The 15,862-nt window shown below is 48.3% G+C and overlaps 1 protein-coding gene across 1 annotated transcript in view; it reads right to left on the bottom strand.

The window, feature by feature from the left end:
• The window catches only part of LOC115111749 (autism susceptibility gene 2 protein-like), a 421,129-nt gene that overhangs the window by 251,551 nt on the left and 153,716 nt on the right, over positions 1-15,862 (bottom strand). The window contains 2 exon segments of the mRNA XM_029638122.2: positions 3,464-3,499; positions 10,044-10,145. Coding sequence (XP_029493982.2) covers positions 3,464-3,499; positions 10,044-10,145 — 138 coding nt within the window.

Genomic DNA, 15,862 nt, shown 5'->3' with positions numbered 1-15,862 from the left:
CATGAAATATGATGTATCCTTTCCCTCGATTTCCCTCCTTGGCTTTTATAACAATCGGTTTATTTAATCTGTGTCATTTTGTTAAATAAAGCGTGAAGCTTTTTAATAGTGCCGATTATAATTAAGTGACATAATCCTTGTATTTGACAAAGAACTTTCTTGTATTTTTTACCTCATCAGTGAGACAAGGACATTTATTTGGAACAAAGCGTAGGTCATGAATGCCAAATCAATTAAATGAAGCTGTTTAAGAAACGCACAGATGACTTTGCGAATGCTGTGTTTGAGTGTAGACTCAACTAGCGTAACATACGCTTAAATAAGCCAGAGCAGGGTAATATGAAACGGGTGTCTGAAAGCTGCAAGCACTCCAGCTCAATCTAGACAGACCAGCTAAGGTTGTAACCTCCAACAAGAAAAGTGTAAATGCAACTGATAGACCATAAACCGCAAAACCTACCAGAACTCCAGCCACACCTCAGAGCACAGTCTATCTACTCTCAATGTGAAGAGAAAAAAAACAGGGCCTTCAGTGGTTCAGTGGGCTAGGCTGGGGGAAGCTCAATCGCTTCATCTGGAGAAAAGGAAAAGGAGCTCGTTTTTCCCCCGCGAACTGTCTCCCTCCTCGGCTCCGTTTCAAGCCTGCGGAGAAGATTGGAAGAGCAGATAGACGCACCAAGATATTTTGACATTTTCCTCCGTCTCTTAAAGCCTATCTCGCCGAGCGAGGCACAGAAGAGGACTGGAGGTTTTTATCGAGAGCCCCAGAGAGAAAGATAAATCACCAGACAAACCTAGGCCAGGGCCCATCTTCTTCTCTTCTCCCCTGTAAAAACAAGCAGGTAGCGAACAGTTGAGGGAATGGGCCAGATATTGTCTTCCCAACATGGGTGGCACTATAATGAAGCCAGCAGAACACAGAGGAGAGGAGAGGAGTGATTGGGTATGGACGGTGGGGGTGGGTACAGTCATCAACAAACAAAAAATCTCAGAAAATCTATGTGTACAGCTTGTGTATGCCAGTCCAATGGAAAATGGAGAACTTACCATATTGCACGTTCTAGTCTACACCCACGCATGTATAGATTGATCCAGGGGTGTTACCCAATAAAAATATATCCACAGGGAAAAGCACAGGCAGGATATCAAAGTTGGGTGTTTATGTGTTGGCTCTAAATAAATGAAAATACTAAGGATATAACTTTGATATCCTGCGTGTGCTTTCCCCTGTGGATATATTTTTACGTTGACTCTTTTTGGAATTAGTACCGCAAAAATGTACTTGGAACAATTTATTATAATCTTGGCTGCAAGGAGTGTTTGAGTGTTACCCAATAATACATGCCAACATGTACATATAAAAAGTCTGTTCCAACATTATATTCTTTAACAACCATTACAATTTGCTACAGCCTCAGTCCTCCAAAAGCTCCCATTTCTAAATCTGAGTCTAAATCTGAACCATGTCTTCTTTTACGTCTCAAATGTGCCTCTCAGATATAGCAGCCTGGCAGGCAGCATTAGATATAGCAGCCTGGCAGGCAGCGGCAAAGACATATGGTAGGGAAATAGTGGAGGTGTTATCTCCTATAGAAGCGGGAAACAAACAGTCAAGAGAGATTGGGATTTTACCTCTTAGTGCCTTGTGACAGATAACAACCCCCCCCGAGGCCAGGAGATGGTGATAAGAGCCCAGGGCTGACCATCAGATAACCCAGCTATCTGTGCCTCCTCTCTGTGTGCCTGCCTGCCTGCCCTCCAACCCTCCACCACCTCCCTCCTTCCTCCCACAACGGCTGCCTTCATCTCTCCCTCCCTGTCTCTCTCTCAGACAGGCCCTACCACAGAGCCCGGAGCACCTGCTGATAAGGGCTCCTGCATGGCCCCAGAAGCCTGTGCCAAACCCTCTGTCAGTCTGCCCACAAGCAGCCCAAAGGGCTCCACCACACTGCAGCGCAGCACACACCATCAGATAGGGAGGCAGGGCAGGCGCTTGACAATGTCAGACTTCCTGTGCACTTTCTCAGTTATTTTTCTTACTTTCCTCCCCTTTACTTCCTACTCCTCTCTCAACCTTTCTCGATCCTACTCCTACTCTTAATAATATTCTCTCTCTCCCCCTCTCCATAAAGAACAGATGACGAGGGGGCCTCCTCCATCCTTCCTTGCCTCCACCAGACTTAAACTGACAGCTCGAGCCAAAGGGCTGCAGCAGCTTCCGGGAGGTCTTGTTTGTTTTCATCTCTGCGAGAGTATGCAGCCGTGAGGGAATAGGAAAGGGACATGATCCATTTCCACGCAGAAGCACCATAAAACCCCACACAGATCACTGTCTTTTAACTTAAGCTTTGTTCGGCTCTTTAAGCGCTACCTCAGCAGATACTCTTCCCCTGATTGAGCAGTGACAAACCCATTTATAGATGTTGTTTATTTGTTTGAGCACACCGAAGCTACGATAGGAATTGCCATATGTCACTCGCAGGCAGGTCTAGTGGTGTAATGGGAGCTAAAAATGTCTCTCCATAAATTGTCCCTTCATGTAGAGGACAGCAAGGACAACAACAAGACTCATGCTGCCTCTATCAACTCTGAACCTCATAATTGAAACAATACTCATCAGCTTCCTGGAAATAATGATAAGTGAACAGGTTCATAAGGTTTTAAAAAAAAACATCCTGTTGACTTGTGTAGTCTGCAAAATATGCTTTCAAGTGGTAAAAATAGTCTCCTAGTGACACAAAGTGAGACAGTGTGCCGTATAAAAGGACTGGGCTGACAAGATTTATCACTTTACACAAGAACGCATAATACATTTTCAATTCAAAGGTAATGAAAGTATAGAGTTGAATGTGAAAGTAGTTATATTTCCCCTATTCATAAGATAGGGCTACATTGGAACAGCTATGCTATGGGTATTCTGAAAGAATAAGGGCGCATATGATATTAAATGTATTGTGTGGGGAGGGGGTATGTAACAATGCAGTCACTCACTTTTTTAAAGGCTTTTAAGCATATTGTCTGACAACTGAATCAAATGGCTTGTAGTTGGCAGGAAGACATCTCCTCCAACACTTAAACTGCAGAACTACTGAATGGCTGCCTTCCTGCACGGCCTGATGTGATGGATGTCAATAAAACAGCCACATTTACCCAAGGTAGAGCAGGACACCTTGGCTGCGTCTCAAATGGTATCCTATTCCATAAATAGTGCACTACGTTTGACCAGAGGATCCTGGTCAAAAATAGCGCACTACATAGGAAATAGGGTGCCATTCGGGATGCATCTCTTCCTTTCCTTCCTACAATTTAATCAGTCAGTCATCCAGGAGTAATGTCCCTAATATCATGATTTCTCCATTACTCTATTTAACATAATTAAAGTGTCGAGCGGCGGGGCAATAAAGAGAGCCGTTTGAGATTGTAATTCTGCCGTAAAGCCATGAAGCATGAAAATGTCACTTACCGAGTAGCCCCGGCCTGACAGCGAGTGAGTGGAGCTCTGTAGAGAGAGAGAGGAGAACAGGGTTGACCTTTAGGGACCGTGAGCCAGCCGCTGACACAGACATGATGAAGCCGCTACGCTTTAATATCAATATTCACGTTAACCTTCTCCCTCCCCGCCTGCGCCCGACCTGCACTAGCTAGCAAAAACGTCACTGCCATTCATTTTGGATGGCCTTGACTAGGGAGAGGGAGACGAAAAGGGTGTTTTGATCAAAACAACGGCTTACTGCAGTGCAAAAGAAATGACGCCACTGGAGTCAAGGGTATCAAATCAAATCTAATTTTATTGGTCACATCCACATGGTTAGCAGATGTTAATGCGAGCGTAGCGAAATGCTTGTGCTTGTAGTTCCAACAGTGCAGTAATATCTAACAAATAATCTAACAATTCCCAACAACTACCTAATACACAAATCTAACAAGTAATCTAACAATTCCCCAACAACTACCTAATACACAAATCTAACAAGTAATCTAACAATTCCCCAACAACTACCTAATACACACAAATCTAACAATTCCCCAACAACTACCTAATACACACAAATCTAACAAGTAATCTAACAATTCCCCAACAACTACCTAATACACAAATCTAACAAGTAATCTAACAATTCCCCAACAACTACCTAATACACACAAATCTAACAATTCCCCAACAACTACCTAATACACACAAATCTAACAAGTAATCTAACAATTCCCCAACAACTACCTAATACACACAAATCTAACAATTCCCCAACAACTACCTAATACACACAAATCTAACAAGTAATCTAACAATTCCCCAACAACTACCTAATACACACAAATCTAACAATTCCCCAACAACTACCTTATACACCCAAATCTAAAGGGGTGAATGACAATATGTACATATAAGTATATGGATGAGCGATGGCCGAGCGGCATAGGCAAGGTGCAGTAGATGGTATAAAATACAGTATTTACATGTGATATGAGTAATGTAAGATATGTAGACATGATTAAAGTGTCATTATTTAAAGTGGCGTTGTTTAAAGTGACTAGTGATCCATTTATTAAAGTGTCCAGTGATTAGGTCTCCATATAGGCAGCAGCCTCTGAGTTAGTGATGGCCTTTTAGCAGTCTGATGGCCTTGAGATAGAAGCTGTTTCTCAATCTCTCGGTCCCAGCTTTGATGCACCTGTACTGACCTCGCCTTCTGGATAATAGCGGGATGAACAGGCAGTGGCTCGGGCGGTTGTTGTCCTTGATCTTTTTGGCCTTCCTGTGACATCAGGTGCTGTAGGTGTCATGGAGGGCAGGTAGTTTTCCCCGGTGATGTGTTGGGTGGACCACACCACCCTTTGGAGAGCCTTGCGGTTGAGGGCGGAACATTTGCCGTACCAGGCTGTGATACAGCCTGACATGTTGCTCTCGATTGTGCATCTGTAAAGGGTTTTGGGTGACAAGCCACATTTCTTCAGCCTCCTGAGGTTGAAGAGGCGCTGTTGCACCTTCTTCACCACACTGTCTGTGTGGGTGGACCATTTCAGTTTGTCTGCGATGTGTACGCCCAGGAACTTAAAACTTTCCATCTTCTCCATTGCTGTCCCTTCGATGTGGATTGGGAGGTGCTTTCTCTGCTGTTTTCTGAAGTACACGACATCTCCTTTGTTTTTTTGACGTTGAGTGAGAGGTTGCTTTCCTGACACCACACTCCGAGTGCCCTCACCTCCTCCCTGTAGGCTGTCTCGTCATTGTTGGCGATCAAGCCCACTACTGTTGTGTCGTCTGCAAACTTGATGATTGAGTTGGAGGCGTGCATTGCCATACAGTCGTGGGTGAACAGGGAGTACAGGAGAGGCCTGAGCAAACACCCTGATGCGGCCTCAGTGTTGAGGGTCAGCGAAGTGGAGATGAAGTTTACAAACCTTCACAAGAAAGTCCAGTCAGAAAGTCCTGGACCCAGTTGCAGAGGGAGGGGTTGAGACCCAGGGTCTCCAGCTTGATGATGAGCTTGGAGGGCACTATGGTGTTGAATGCTGAGCTGTAGTCAATGAACATCATTCTTACATAGGTACTCTTTTTGTCCAGATGGGATAGGGCAGTGTGCAGTGCGATGGGCGATTGCGTCATCTGTGGACCTGTTGGGGCGGTATATGCAAACTGAAGTGGGTCTAGGGTGGCCGGTAAGGTGGAGGTGATATGATCCTTGACTAGTCTCTCAAAGCACTTCATGATGACGGAAGTGAGTGCTATGGGGCAGTAGTCATATAGTTCAGTTATCTTTGCCTTCTTGGGTAAAGGAACAATGGTAGCCATGTCAAAGCATATGGGGACAACAGACTGGGATAGGGAGCTATTAAATATGTCCGTAAACACACCAGCCAGCTGGTCTGCGTATGCTCTGAGGACGCGGCTAGGGATGCTGTCTGGGCCGGCAGCTTTGCGAGGGTTAACATGTTTAAATATTTACTCACGTCAGCCACTGAGAAAGACAGGGGTGGACCTCAGTCTTTGTTAGCGAGCCACGACGGCAGAACTGTATTATCCTCAAAGCGGGCAAAGTAGGTGTTTAGTTTGTCTGGGATGGTATCCGTGACGTGGCTGTTTTTGTTTTTGTAGTCCGGGATTTCCTGTAGTACTTCAAAGGAAAATACAATGGTAGGAATGATTACGACTGAATATCAATGCTTAAGATTGACAACACCCCCCACCCATGCCGTTAAAACACTTTGAAATATGTGTTTTTGGAGTGATCAAGTCATTGGTGTTGCCTAAACTGTATACCATTTCATTGCATTACTCTTAAAAACCCATCTTTCATTGATTTGTATATGTATTGGGGTGTAGTTTAGGGTCAAAGTTGAGTTTTGAATGCATGTGTGGGCAAATCCAATAATGAATGTAACTTGTGCACTTATAATGTCAAATACACTGACATTGCATAATAAAACTGTCATGTGTATGCTGACAGTGCTTGCTTCTGTTGATAGACGAGGCCCCTGACAGAGTCATCCTGGTTCAACTCAGAGTGAGGGGCCAGACAGACTGAAGAAAGATGCTCTCTATCTCTTTCCCTGTCTCTGTCTCTCTCCCTCTCTTTATCTTTCCCTGTCTCTCTCTTTCTGTCTCTCGGTCTCTCTCTTCTCTCTCACTCAGAATACCAATCTCCCTCTCCTTCCACACCTTCCACTTCCCCCCCTTTTACTTCTCAGTTTCGATTGGCAATTTCTCCTCCAGTCTCAGGAGGGGACTTTTCTGCTAGACCAATTTTTCCCATAGTACCTCCAATCCCTCCATCCATCTCTCTCTCCCTCCATCCCTCCTTCCCACACCTGCTTCTGTGCTTTAGCCGTCATCAGTGCCTCTGCTCCCTCTGATTCACAGACTCAACCCCACTGTGACGATTAGGGAGGTGTCCTATGGCGAACCGGAAAGTCAGCTCTGCGGGAATCAAAAGACTATTCCCTCTCTATTCACCCCGTCTGTCTCCACTGCCAGAGAGAGAGAGAGGGAGGGCTAGAGGTGGAGGGCAGAAGGGCAGAGCCGGCCTTGTATGTGGACACAAAGGGGATAAAGTGAACAACATATGTGGTGTGTGTGTGCGTGCGTGCGTGTGTGTGTGTGTGTGCATGAGTGTGTGTATGTGTGTGTGTGTATGTGTGTGTGACTCAGTGCAGTAGTGGTAGGCCAAAGCCATTTGGAATTAGCCTTACTATGCAGGTTTTATTCAAGTTGGAGCGTTTGGAGTAGAAAGAGAGTCTTATTTAAATGATAATGAGGGACAATCCATTGGATTTAGTCCGGGTGAAGGGAAGAGGGGAAAAAATCCATTAAAGCAGGTAGCGGTTCATAAGCCATGGGGTCGGGATATAGCTAAACACTCTCTCTTAAAAGCCATTATACATGGCTCTCAATGGATTTCTGCAGCGCTTAAGACTTCAAAAGGATTTAAGAACCTGCCCCAGAGACGCAGCAGCGAGGAAGGGGGGGATAGGGGAGAGGCATAGGGGTGTGGGGGTGTGGAGCACACTGGCGGTGTTTTAGGGTTAACTAAACAGCCCCGGAGAACAGAAATGTTGCTAAATCCGCCCCCTAATCCTCTCCCCATTTCCACGCCCCCTCCCCCGGACCCTCAAAGCCACGGTGACATGCAGGGCGGTTGGTTTTCCTACGGGACAGACTATTGGTTTTTGAGGTGCGAGAACTTAAAGGGGCCAATCATGGCTTGGCGGAGCGTGAAGTGTATTAAAAAAAGACGGGGCCAGCAACCAGCATGCAACCAGCAGCAGGACTCACAGCTCTCCAGAAGAACTGCACTCTTAGAAAAAAGGGTTCCAAAAGGGTTCTTCAGCTGTCCCCATAGGAGAACCCTTTTTGGTTCCAGGTAGAACCATTTTTGGTTCCAGATAGAACCATTTAGGGTTCCATGTAGAAAGGATTTTACATGGAACCCAAAAAGGTTCTAACTGGAACCAAAAGGGTTCTACCTGCAACCGGAAAGGGTTCTTTAAAAGGGTTCTCTTATTGGGACAGCCGAAGAACCCTTTAAGGTTCTAGATAGCACCTTTTTTCTAAGAGTGTGGGTGGTTGTGTGGATGGGTGAGACCCCAGCAGTAGTGTTCTCTTCCCACTTCTCCCCCCTCCAACTCCCTCCCCACACTAACACAGATGCAGAGAAAATCTCCCTCTACATTTCCCTAATCCCTGCCTGTACGGCAGCTTTCTGCCTAGGCCCAGCTGAGCCAAGGGTAGAATTACCTAGTCAACGTAAACAGATACAAGACCCTAGCTACCGTGGAGATGAATAAACAACATCTCCACGCACGTCTCTATTGCTGCTTCCTAAATTGATGCATGACTGTTCTCAGTACGGAGAGGAGGCAGCAAGCTTCTCGTTTGTCTCTGTTTCCTTTTGGCAGTCCAACAACACAAAATCCATTTGACTCATGAATCGTGGGTACAGTACAGTACATATTTAGTTAAGAGCGCTTACAGCCTGGGACCACTTTGATGTGGATATTACATGTGCGTTATGTATTTAATGAAAATGTGCAATGCAGTGGCAGAGTTGAAAAAGGAAAAGAGTGTTATTAGAAATAGGAAGTCCTTCCTCTCCAGTAGTGGCCATCACCCTCTCTCTCTCTCAGAGAGCCTAGCTATATTTCAGAGAGATGGATAGGGATGAATGGCATGGCTACAGCGATCAGTGTCTTTGCACCATCTATTTGGCAGGAGATTAGAGAGATGCCATATCTAACACCGTCAGCGATTACAGCATGCCATTTTAAACAGTTCTCCCCCTTACCCTCCCGTACCCCCAACACCCTTTTCACTGCCGCATTTCCCTGTCAAAACTGTCATCCGCCAGCATCCTTTTATCTGTCAAACCCGGCTCTTTCTCCTGACTTTTTATTTAAAAACAGCCTTTTACACAAATTCATGAGGAATGGCAGGGGGGAGACAAGAGAGGCAGAGAGAAAGAGAGAGAGGAGGCTTAGAAAAGGAGGTCGAAGGGAAGGGAAAATAAAATGTTGGTGGGGAGTGTTTATTTTTCTCTCCCTCTCTCCACGTCTCTAGATTTTCTTTTGGAATTCTGAATAGCTTGAACAACGCATTTAATAAGTTCATTAAAATCTTTTCTCTCCATCATTTTTACTCAATCACTTCTTCAGCTGTAGAAGCAGCAAACCCCCCCTCTCCCTCCATGCTCCCCCCGTTCTGTGCAGCTAAATTAACTGTCTGATTGAATTTAGTGAGGTTTGGGAGGCCCGGTTGACAGGCATTAGTTAGGAAGCATATTCTACATTCATTTAAAATGAGCCGCTTGGGGATTTTGCATAAATTCTCATTACTTCCTCTGTATCTAAATTGCATTATTTCATCCCTAGCACCAACCGACCTCCTAGCTGCCTCCATTTACTACGCAAGCCACTCACCTTTTAAATGTGCTAGCATATGGACGCAGGCTCGGCAGTAATTGGAAAGACCTTTAACCTTTTAACTCGGCGAGGGTCAGCTACCACCTGGCTGAACGGTGTTAGGTCACATCTACATAACTATAGCAGGCTTTTAATAATGCAGGGGCATCTAGGCAGCATGCCAAATTATACCCTATTCCCAATAGGCCCCATGGTCCCTGGTCAAAAGTAGTGCACTATATAGGGAATAGGGTGCAATTTGAGAAGAACACGTAGTGTGATGGCTGTGTGTCTGTGTGTCTTAGATAATCGTTTCCTGCTTGTCGCTGTTGACCAGGCAAGTTTTCTAATGCATGGGGATTTATGAGGTGTGAGTCTGGGCCAGTATGAGCTACTGCACCAGCTGCCCTCTCACTGCTGCCTCTCTGCCCCCTCTCTCTCATCCTCCTCAGGGCCCTTCAGCCCTGGACAGTCTGCCGCTGGCCTGGTCTCGTGCTAGGAGCTCTGAAGGGTCTGGGAGAGTAATGGCCCTAGTTAACCATGTTGCAACAAGGTAGGTAGATATGGTCTGGGATTCTGGAGGTGTGGTGGTTGGGAGGTATTGGGGCCTGATGGTCTGGGGGGTAGGACTAGAGGGTCTCTCTCACCTCACTGAGGTGCTCTTTAGAGATGCTCCTGTTGGGTCTGTTGAACTCTTGCATGGCCCCAACCTCATCCAGCTTCACTGGGCGTACCTGCAGGGCCTTGATCTGGAGGAGAGAAACAGAGGAAGAAGCATACATTATTATACAGTATAAAATGATAGAAAAAATATGTTGTACATTATAATGCATTATGCAACGATCATAACGCATTATACATGTGCTCGCAATGCATTAAGAAGAGGGTAATCATAAAGTGTTACAAATAAGTTTTCTAGATCAGAGACAAAGTATCTCTTCGGGCTCCCGAGTGGCACAGCTGTCTAAGGCACTACATCTCAGTGCAAGAGGTGTCACTACAGTCCCTGGTTTGAATCCAAGATGTATCACATCCGGCCGTGATAGGGAGTCCCATAGGGTGGCGCACAATTGGCCCAGCATCGTCCGGGTTTGGCCTAGGTAGGTCGTAATTGTAAATAAGAATTTGTTCTTAACTGACTTGCCTAGTTAAATAAAGGTAAAATAAAAAATGTTATAAAAAAAATCGTAAGTACGACTCCAGCCAAAGAAGACCAGCTACACAGCAACTCCTCGATACAACACGATCCAAACTCCATCACAACTATTCACACATCTGTTTCACCTGTCTTTGTGATTGTCTCCACCCCCCTCCGGATGTCGTCCATTATCCCCTGTGTATTTATTCCTGTATTCTCTGTTTGTCTGTTGCCAGACTCCGGGCCCACCTGCCTGACCACTCTGCCTGCCCCTGAAACTGCCTGCCAACTTGTACCTTTGCCCCCCTCTGGATTACCGACCTCTGCCTTACCCTGAGCCTGCCTGCCGCCCAGTACCGTTGCCCCACCTCTGGTTTACTGACCCCTGCCTACCTTGACCTATCTATTGCCTGCCCCTGTTGGAATATTAAACTATTGTTTATTCGACGTGGTCTGCATCTGGGTCTTACCTTCACACTCGATAGTACGAACTGGCCATGACTGACCCAGCAAACCCGGACCAGCTGCACAATGTCATCTTCTCCCAAGAAACATCCATTGGTAGGCACGAGGAATTGCTTTGTGGGCTGATGGAGTGGGTCCAAACGTTGGCTGAGCACCATGACCGGGTGTTGGACAAGCCGCTGGAGCAATTCCACGGCTCATCTGGGGGGCAGCCTGCCACGGTGGTAACCCCACCGCCCCTCAGCAACTCAGCAGTTAGCAGCACCACCCCACCGGCCACTCCACCTTCCCGGGAGCCCTGGTTACCTCCTCCAAAACGCTGTAATGGAGAGCCAAGCACCTGTCGGGCGTTTCTAGCACAGTGTGCCCTCATTTCCGAGTTTCAGCCCTCCTCCTTCCCCTTGGATCGCTCCAAAATAGCCTACCTCATCACGCTAATGTCTGGAAGGGCTCTCACCTGGGCTACCACCGTATGGGAACAGCAGCCGGCCATATGCGCGAGCCTGGAGGAGTTCGTGGGAGAGGTGAGGAAGGATTTTGATGCCCTGTTCTACGGGAGAGAAGCTGCCGGAAGCTAATCCAGCTCCGGCAGGATGCCCGCACTGCGGTTGATTTCCGCACGATGGCAGCTGTGAGCGCATGGACCCGGAAGCACTGTTCGACATGTTACTGCACAGCGTCTCGGAGGAGGTTAAGGACGAGCTTGCGGCTCAGGAGTTACCCACAGATTTTGACTCCCTTATCGCTTTGACCATCCGCATTGATGGGCGACTGTGGGAACGACGGATGGAGAGGAAATTCTATTTCACTCGTTCATCCAGGGATTCCACCTCGCCTCCGAGTCATCCCAGAAGTCCCCGACGGGCCCTTGGCCCGAGACCACCCGAGATTTCCCAAACCTTTTCGAGAGTCACGAGCCCATGCAACTAGGCAGGGCTGGGCTGTCGCCAGCGGAACGGCATCACCGGATCAGCACAAGGAGCGGTCTGTATTGTGGGACTTTTGGTCATTTTGTGTCCTCGTGCCCTGTAAAATACCAGGCTCACCGGTAGGAGTGAGGTGGGCAATATGGGGACCCTCGCACCCCTTTTCATATCATTCTGCTGTGGAGAAATCTCTCCGGGTCCTCATTGACTCTGGGACCGATGAGAGCCTTTTGGAGGCCACACTGGCTTCCGAGCTGAACATCCCCACTCAGCCCCTCTCCATTCCCGCGGATGTTAGACCGTTGGACGGGCGTTCTATAGGTCGGGTCAACCATAAGACCACTCCCATCAACCTACGTGTGTCAGGGAATCACAGTGAGACCATTCAGTTCCTGCTCATCATGTCCCCCCAGATCCCTGTGGTTTTGGGATTCTCCTGGCTCCAGCGACCCACCCACTCATCATCTGGTCTACGGGTGCCATCATGGCCAGGAGATCGTTCTGCCACGCCCACTGTCTGAAGTCGGCGCAACCTGCCCGGGACATCTTTCTGGGCCCTCGGAGGTGGTTCCGTTACCTCTCCGCCATTCCTGCAGAGTACCAGGATCTCTGGGAGGTGTTCAGCAAGTCCCGGCCACTTCCCTTCTGCCGCACCGCCCCTATGACTGCGGGATTGACCTTCTCCCTAGCTCCACGCCGCCCCTGGGGTGTCTGTACTCACTGTTGGGACCTGAAACTAAGGCTATGGAGGACTACACAGGGTTCTTCTTCGTGGATAAGAAGAACAAGACCCTGCGCCCGTGCATTGACTCAATGACATCACTGTAAATAACAGCTATCCACTCCCACTCATTTCCTCGTCCTCTGAGCCGCTCAAGGGGGCCACTGTGTTCTCCAAGCTGGTTCTACGTAACGCATACCACCTGGTGCGGATACGAGAGGGGGACGAGTGGAAGACCGCTTTCAACACGGCCAGTAGCCACTACAAATATCTGGTCATGCCCTTTGGCCTCACCAACGCCCCTGCCGTGTTCCAGGCTTTGTTAATTATGTTATCTGTGACATGCTGAACTGGTTCATCTTCGTCTACATTGATGACAGAACCAGTTGTTCGTTAAGGCAGAAAGGTACGAGTTCCATCGCTCCACAATTCGCTTTCTGGGCAACATCATCTCTGCTGGGAGCGTCAAGATGGATCCAGAGAAGGTGAAAGCAGTGGTGGATTGGCCTAAGCCTACATCCAGGGTGCAGCTGCAATGCTTCCTGGGGTTCGCCAACTTTTATCGTTGCTTTATCTGGGGTTATAGCACCCTGGTATCCCCCTGTATGCCCTCACCTCTACTAAGGTTCCGTTCATGTGGTCCATGGCCGCGGACTGGGCATTCCGGGAGCTTAAACACCGGTTCACCACCGCTCCAATCCTAGTTCACCTGGACCCTTCCCATCAGTTTGTGGTGGAGGCCAACTCTTCGGATGTCGGAGTTCGGGCTGTTCTGTCCCAATGTTCTACCCTGGACCTTAAGTTGCATCCCTGTGCCTTCTTCTCCCCCACCTCACTGCCACGGAGAGGAATTACGATGTGGGGAATCTGGAGCTTCTCGCGGTTAAGATGGCATTGTAGTAATGGAGGCACTGGTTCAAAGAGGCCGAACATCCGTTCATTGTGTGGACCAACCATAAAAAACCTGGAGTATCTCCACACCACCAAGCGCCTCAACTCCAGGCAGGCGAGAAGGGCCCTGCTGTTTACCCGGTTCAATTTGCCCTCTCCTACCGGCCGGGTTCCAAGAAAGTCAGGCCGGATGCCCTGTCTCGCCACTATAACCCCACGGCTACCACCCCGGAGCCAGAGACCATCTTTCCCACTTCATGCCTGGCAATGGCACTCAGTCGGGGTATTGGGAAACAGATCCGGAAGGCACAGTGGTCCCAGCCAAACTCTGGGGGGGGGCCTAGGTAACCGGATGTTCGTGCCTGACGCTGTCCGCTCCGTGGGTCCTGGAGTAGGCCCATTCTTCCAGGCTTGCCTGCCACCCAGGCTCCTGGCGGACCTTGGCCTTCGTGCGACAACACTTTTGGTGGCCTACAATGGTAACGGATGTCACCGCTTTGTCGCTGCCTGCAAGGTCTGTGCACAGAACAAGACCCCTCGACAAGTTCCGGCTGGCTTCCTCCAACCTCTGCCCGTCCCTCATCGCCCCTGGTCTCACATCTCCCTGGACTTTGTCACAGGTCTCCCCTGTCTGATGGCAACACCGCCATCCTTACCATGGTGGATTGCTTTTCCAAGGCCGCCTACTTCATTCCTCTCCCCAAGTTACCCTCTGCCAATGAGATGCTCAGCTCATGGTGCAGCATGTCTTCCGGATCCATGGACTGCCCGTGGACATGGTCTCCGACCGTAGCTCTCAGTTCTTGTCCTGGTTCTGGAAGGCATTCTGCACCCTCATTGGGTCGTCGGCCAGGCTATCCTCCGGGTTCCACCCAAGTCTAACGGCCAGTCGGAGCGAGCAAACCAGGACCTCTAGACCACCCTGCACTGGCAGGTCTCCGACCAACCTCACCACCTGGAGCCAGCAGCTGTTGTGCTCTTCCTGAGCAGGAAGAGCAGGTCAGTATACCTTCTGCCCAGATGTTTGTCCGCCGCTGTCGTCATACCTGGAGGAGAGCCTGGTCGGCCCTCCTCAAGATCACCTCCAGGTATCGACGAAAAGCGGATCACCATTGGACCCCGGCTATCCAAACGAGATCTGCCCCTCCAGGTGGAATCCTGCAAACGCTCACACCGGTTTATTGGCCCGTTCCCCATCTCCAAGATCATTAGCACCTCTGCTGTTTGTCTTCTGTTGCCCCGTACCTTTCGTATACATCCCACCTTTCATGTGTCCAGGGTCAAACCCATGTCTCACAGCCCCCCGTCTCATCGACGACCAACCGGCTAACACAGTGAAGCATCTCCTGAAGGTTCGACCTTGGGGCAGGGGGTTCCAGTACCTGGTTGACTGGGATGGGTTATGGCTCGGAGGAGAGGTGCTGGGTCCCTGCAAGGGACATCCTGGACACAGGCCTCGTCGTGGATTTTCAGTGCCGACTCCCCTGTCAACCAGGTATGCGCCCAGGTAGGATGTCAGGTGGAATTCTTCAACTGGCAGCTTCATTAAATAGTACCCGCAAACACCCGTCTCAACGTCAACAGTGTAGAGGCGACTCCGGGACTCTGGCCTTCTAGGCAGAGTTGCAAAGAAAAAGCCATATCTCAGATTGGCCAATAAAAAGAAAAGATTCAGATGGGCAAAAGAACACAGACACTGGACAGAGGAACTCTGCCTAGAAGGTCAGCATCCCGGAGTCGCCTCTCTGACGGTGAGGCTGGTGTTTTGCGGGTACTATTTAATGAAGCTGCCAGTTGAGGACTTGTGAGGCATCTGTTTCTCAAACTAGACTATCTAATGAACTTGTCCTCTTACTCAGTTGTGCACCGGGCCTCCCACTCCTCTTTCTATTCTGGTTCGAGCCAGTTTGTGCTGTTCTGTGAAGGATGGTTGCTGATAATGGGCCTCTGTACGCCTATGTAGATATTCCATAAAAAATCTGCCGTTTCCAGCTACAATAGTCATGTACAACATTAACAATGTCTACACTGTATTTCTGATCAATTTTATGTTATTTTAATTGACAAAAAAATTGTTTTTCTTTCAAAAACAAGGACATGTCTAAATGACCCCAAACTTTTGAACGGTAGTTTATATATAGATAGATATATAGATATATATGTATATGTGTGTGTCCCACTTCTAAAACCAAAGTTGCGCCCCTCTATTCACACAAAGGGAATCCATTTAATGTATGCAAAGCAGCACTGGCAGTAACCAAAATGTCCGCCTGAATGTCATGACCTCCGCAATGATGTAACACCTGTATCCAACAACAGTCTGCA

Source organism: Oncorhynchus nerka, linkage group LG27, assembly GCF_034236695.1.
Source record: "Oncorhynchus nerka isolate Pitt River linkage group LG27, Oner_Uvic_2.0, whole genome shotgun sequence".
NCBI lineage: Eukaryota > Metazoa > Chordata > Actinopteri > Salmoniformes > Salmonidae > Oncorhynchus > Oncorhynchus nerka.
This window is presented reverse-complemented; position numbering and strand designations above follow the sequence as displayed.